The sequence below is a fragment of the Onychostoma macrolepis genome, chromosome 24 (assembly GCF_012432095.1).
Source record: "Onychostoma macrolepis isolate SWU-2019 chromosome 24, ASM1243209v1, whole genome shotgun sequence".
NCBI lineage: Eukaryota > Metazoa > Chordata > Actinopteri > Cypriniformes > Cyprinidae > Onychostoma > Onychostoma macrolepis.
In genome coordinates this window covers 8754975-8760974 of record NC_081178.1, presented here as the reverse complement: position 1 = coordinate 8760974, position 6000 = coordinate 8754975, and the positions used below count along the sequence as shown (strand labels likewise).

General features: G+C 34.8%; 1 protein-coding gene across 5 annotated transcripts; it reads right to left on the bottom strand.

Moving 5' to 3' along the window:
- Positions 1–316: 316 nt before the first annotated feature.
- LOC131533718 (uncharacterized) lies at positions 317–4501 on the bottom strand. Of its 5 annotated transcripts, none has more exons than XM_058766136.1 (6): positions 4147–4309; positions 3705–3760; positions 3286–3573; positions 3168–3200; positions 2959–3003; positions 317–2857 (listed from the first exon to the last, which is right to left on the bottom strand). In XM_058766136.1, exons 3-6 carry the CDS (start codon positions 3391–3393, stop codon positions 1979–1981), a joined length of 1065 nt encoding a protein of 354 aa, XP_058622119.1. In that variant the 5' UTR covers positions 3394–3573; positions 3705–3760; positions 4147–4309; the 3' UTR covers positions 317–1978. The 5 variants fall into 5 exon arrangements, with proteins under 5 accessions (XP_058622119.1, XP_058622121.1, XP_058622122.1 ...); XM_058766140.1 differs by lacking the exon at positions 4147–4309 and adding an exon at positions 4316–4487 and having other exon boundaries at positions 2024–2857; XM_058766138.1 differs by lacking the exon at positions 4147–4309 and adding an exon at positions 4316–4500 and having other exon boundaries at positions 317–3003.
- Positions 4502–6000: the final 1499 nt, after the last annotated feature.

Below are 6000 nucleotides of genomic sequence, written 5' to 3'. Positions count from 1 at the left end.
TGCTTGATCTGTTTGTTTTGAAACTTTAACCTATTTAGCTTTAAGCTATTTTTGGAAGGAGACATAATGTTCTAGGTTAAATGTCAACAGAAAAACATTGCTGAAATACTGCTGTTGTAGGCAAATGTTTATGCCGTATGTTTATGGTTAGAATTATGCCATAGTTCTCTGCTTTGGGTGGTAGACTGGCATTACTCTATGGGTGCCATATCATACATTTGTGCTTTAAAAAAAAAAAAAAAATGTGTATATATATATATATATATATATATATATATATATATATATATATATATTTCAAATGAATTTTTATTTTTAAAAAGAACCTTTAATAAAACGCCTCATGTTAATGGATGCAGGGACTGAAAGGGTTGCATGTTGAGTTGCGTGAGTATGTTGTTGTGTCATGGAAATGTAGTCCCATGGTGTCGGTTATGCAAAAATTATGCAACCATCACAAGGTTCAATGTGATCTCCAGCTGTACTGTTTTCACATGAACAATATAATAACCCTGTGAAAGACAGGGTCTGTCTTGTGACAGCTGTCACAAAACAATGCAGTACGTTGAATGAATAGATATATTGCTCATTATTTTATGAGGTTAAAATTTTCATATTGGGCTAAGTTTTTCATTATTTCCATAAGGTATTTACATAACCGGTTTAATAGGAAGTACACACAGCCCTTATTCCAGGTAACCAAGCCTTGATGATAGATTGTACCTGCCCAAGGTCATTTACATGAAACCAAACAAACAAAATTGTCTGAAAAGAACGTATGACGTTAGCATGCGGTGTGTTTGTGCTTCAGAGATAATAAGACAAGATGTTTTTCTCATTACTTTCTGGATTGGGTATTTAAAGACATTAATACAGATCTCCTGTTAAACACGGACACACGTTCTGTAAACCTCCTTTGAAATCAATTGTGTTATGAAAAGTGCTATAAAAATATTTGATTAGGCTTCGTCATTGTGCATGTTTTCATGGCAAACAGTTTGTCTCAACTTCGTCAACAACTTTCCTCCGCTTTAACATTTTTACAATCTTTACATGGAAAAAAATGTGTGTTGCACATTATACAGTACATTTAACTTATATTTAGTGATTGTGAAATGCTGTAACCACTTCAGTTAACACTAGAGCATAGGAGCATAGCAAACCTGCCCCTGGGGACCCACTGTCCTGCAGAGTTGGACAAACACACTTGAACCAGCTAATCAAAGTCTTCTATAACTTGAAAAATCATAGTCCTGTTGTGGTGAACCAGGTTGGAAATAACATTCACAGGACAGTGGGTTCCATAGGAGCAGGGTTGAAGACCTAGGCACTAGGGGATTTATAAAGTTCAATTCTATCCTAAATGGGCCAATGTCCACCCAAATGTGAGAAATACCCCCTTCCCCTTGCCCAAGTGATGTAAAGCTTTTTCAGCCTTTCTTCATGGTGAAGCACCATCTGCAAAAGAAACTCCTGAATTATGACTGTTTGGGTAAGTGCTGCTCTTATGTTTTGCTAAAATTGGAGATATTAAACTTTCTAAATTTAAATATAATTTCTTAACTGAAGTGTGCTTTCACACTAGTTAGGTCTAGTGTGAGTAGAATCAGTGTTTAAGGTTTTGAAGGTGCTTTTTAAAGATAAAAGAAAAGTGTTTTGGTGAATAAAGTTAACATTGTTCCTCATAGCTTGGAAAGATAAGCATGAAGTCACTCAGTTATTTCCAGGTTAATCATTGGTTGTTTATGATGAACTCATTGTAAATGAATAACTGAGTAACTTCATGTTTATTATTCCAGGCCATGGGGGGAAATTCAGATGTCATTTGGAAACTGAAAAAAGCTAGGCTTTGTTTTTGGACTGTTAGGTAAAAACATGCTCCTGCTGTGGAATTTACAGTGAAGTCTTGTCTTCATTCAGTAGTTTCAGTTTCAACAAACAGCCTCGTATAACTAAATAAATAATTTACAGTCCCCAATCATAGCAACAAATGTGCTGCTGGAATAAGTAAAACACATGCAAGTAAAGTAAAACAATAGTCAATATTTTCTTTATTAAAGGAAAATCTGTAGAAAAACAGCCACTTATTATAAACACTTTTCACTATATTTTCAGTAAATGGAAAATGATAATATGCGTCCACCTGCATTAATTCCAGATTATCTTTATTTTTTTGAGCTAAAAGAGTATCTAAAACAATTGTCACAGTTAGAAATGATATAATGTATGGAGTTAAGCATATACAAACATTTACTGTTTTCTTTTTTTTACAAATTACTCTACAATGGTAGATATATATTGGCAACATTTCTGAACTACATTTGACCAGCCTTTTGTTTGGTATTGTGCAAACTTTCTTTCTCTTTCTGTTTGTAGTTGCATTGCCTTTCCTCTCATCATTGGTTCTTGGGGGCCCCAAGCAAAGACAATACAACCACAAACAGTAAGGGAAAGAAAATTTGCCCAATATCGAAAAAAAGGGTGGGCAAACATAATTCAGACATATTGGGGCATAACATTTCTGTGCTGACATCAGAAGAATTATGAAAATGTGACGTCCTGACATAAATCTTAAGTTTATTTTTTGGAGCCTAGCATTTCGGTTCTGATGTTCATCCTTACGATATGCTGTTGTGTCCACATTAAATTTAAGATCATGCACTGGCATAGGTACTCTGTATATCATTGCTGAGCAGTTTAGATCCTGACTTTTCATTTTTGCTTGTTTCTTCTTTTGCGACGCATACACAGATAACCAACAATAAGACAGTAAGCACAACCAAACATAAACAGGCATAAATAACCCATCTGATGTAATTATTAGGCAGACTGGTCTCAGTTTGCAGATGTTTTTCATCTTTGGCAGCCAAGACAGAAAGAAGAAAAGCATATGGTAAAGACTCTGAGAAAGCAAAGTGATGGTTCACAAAAATAATTTTTGTTTATAATGTTATATACCTTGTTTTGCCATAGTAGGAAATGCAGTGCTTCTAATTGATTGTTCTGTGGAAGATAAAAGCAATTTTGTTTAATGATGCTCACTCAAATCATTAATATTACTAAAATCATTAAGAAACTGTTTAATTAAAAGACTAAACTATTAATCCCTGTGTCAGCAAGACTCTACAGAAATAAAAACGTGTAAAAAAAAAAAAAAGTTTACAAACCTGTGAATGTTTTTGGTTTGCATTGTTTTGAGTCTGTAAACATATTTTATGACACCTTTAATGACATCACAATATTTTAAATAAAAATAAGATTAATTTGGAAACCAAATTTTTTTACCTCTGACAAATAGCGTAACTTCACAGCTCGGTTTTCCATTGATACAGAGAATGTATATGCCTTGATCTGACTGATCACATCCATCGATTGAAAGGGATAAATCATCATTCAGCTCTACTGTCCTGTTCATGAAAGTGTGTCCTTTTTTGCTGTCGCCGTTATATTTCCAGATCACTCTTTCACCAGAATCTTTTTTCCAAAGTGCATTTATCTCCACTTTGCCCTCAATCTGATACTTTGGGTCCAGACAGAACAATGTTGTGTGATCGCCCTTACAGTTTGTGAAACCTCAATTAAAAACAACAGAACTTAAATTAGTTGTTAGGAACAATAAATATGACCTGATGCATGACATGATCTTAAATTGTAGTAATTCTGTAAGAAATCAAACTTGCATAACTTTTGTATAAAGTGCTTACCTCTATTTGCTGTGCTCAAGGGAATCAGCAGGAGGACCCACGAGATACCTGTTGACCTGCAGGTAAAAGGTGTCCATTTAAATATATTTATGAAATATAGCTATTAAAGAAAACCAGTTATATAAGATTTGCTTGTTCTGATGATAGCCTATAGGGCTTTGCACAAAGATAGTTGAGACAAGGAAATATTAATAGCCTACTTATTATATTATTAATGTTATATTAATATTTATTTGCATTTTCTTAGGTCTTGGTGGAAAATTATAATTTAGGCAAATCATAGCCTATAGGAATATCATCTTAAATTAACCCCTTTGTGAACCAAAGATGTATCCAATGGCTCCAGACAGGTTTAATAGGAATAGCTGAACAGCAGGCTGCAACAAGTTAACACATTTGAGCTATCTGAATGAGAGAGAGAGACCAAAAATACTTGCACCACCTTCGATTCGTATTAAATAGGCTGAAGTAGCCATGCCATATTATATTCAGTTCCTTTATTTGCGCGCATTTTCAGATTGTCGCGGACGCCTCATGTGGTAGTCTAGTTCTCCAAGAAGGATCTAACTCTTCTGCCCTAAAAGCAGTAAGCTGCATTCACAGCAACTCACAGCATTTCGTCCTGACATCAGTTCAGTTTGCTGTTGGATCCCTGTAGTCTCCTCCCTGTTTCTGTTCTTAACAGTGCCACACACGTTCTGACTTAGTTGCGGATACATCGCTCCCGTATATCAGGAAAGGATCGACTGGGTGGCGCTTCGGATAGATTGCATAGCTAGTTTAGTAGTCTACTTGTCAGCGGTCGACTCGCATCCTCCACCAAGTGTTCCGTACTCGGCATGAAATGTGAAGCCATTTCGATCGCCATCTGGTGGCTGGCTGCATATAGCCTACTTTTATAGTCACTATGTTACAGTGTTTTTTTTTTTTTAATTGGTGTTTGGTACTATTTTCATAAGTAAAGTGTAAATTTTTCAGAACTTAGTACAAAACTTGAAACTGATCACACTTGTAACACCACTGGTCATTATTTGAAAACCTGATTTCATTGTTACAAATATTTTCATTCCACATAATCATTGTGATGTGATATGTATTGAACATTTGGTTTAATCACCAAAACACAATAGTAAGATCTTCTTTCAATTTAGTACTTTTAACAATCAGTATATTCAAGAGCAAACAATGCAAGATTCATGTTTCAAATCACCTTTGTTGCTGAAATAATTACAGTAATACAGGCAATAACTGTCATGTTAGAAAATACACTTACATTACCTAACTTGCATATCTCCCATAAAATCCTTAATGTTTGTAAAAGTATTTATACATTGTGTTATCAAAAGATGTGATGAAGGTATGACGGCTATAAGGTTTTGTGCAAGAACCGTTTACTGTCAATGCAGAAAATGTCCTCACTGTGGCATATTACTGAATCTGTAGCTGAACTTTTCAGATGAAAGTTGAGTTATAGTAATGTGCAGTCTCTACCATGGCAACGCCTCTCTATACAGTATCACATGGCACAATGTAATGTAAAATGCTGTATTTGATGCCATCTGTCTCCCTTCTTCTGATACATCTTTGATTAATCTCTGATCAATTCCTCTCCCATGTATCCTGCTTAATGTTCACAAACTGCAAAACACACCATTTTACAAATGAGGACATCCTCAAAGGCATTATTATTATTAATCTTGTCAGGTTTTGCTCACTTCTGGGTATCAATTTGTCCCCAATATATGGTTACAGTAAGTAGACACAAACACACACGCACAAAAAAAAATATGGTGACATTCCATAGTGGTAATAGGTTTTGTACTTTTACAAACAGTATATTATACTATACTCTATATTATATAGTATACTCTACTCCCTACTCCACTAGCATAGCCAGCAATGTTTAAGTGGGTGGGCCTACTTAAAACTGGGTGGGCCAGGTGTGTACAGTATATGAAAACTGCAAGTCAAATTGCCAACAAAAAAATAGAGCACCAAGGTTCATTACACAGTACTTCTAAAGCATGAATTAACATTAGTAATTTGTTATATTAATGTTCATTTCAAAATTTACTAATAGGACATTATTCAAATTAAAGGTTGTATCTGTTAACATTTGCCTGAGCTGGTTAACAAAGATGAATAAACACGGTAACAAACGTATTGCTAATGTTAGTTAATGCATTAACTAACGTTAACTAAAGGAAGTTTATTAAAAACCATCACCTCAGTGTGAAACAACGGGGCTTCACTGATGATTTCATAATCAAACGTCTCTGTCAGTTCACGCGCATCG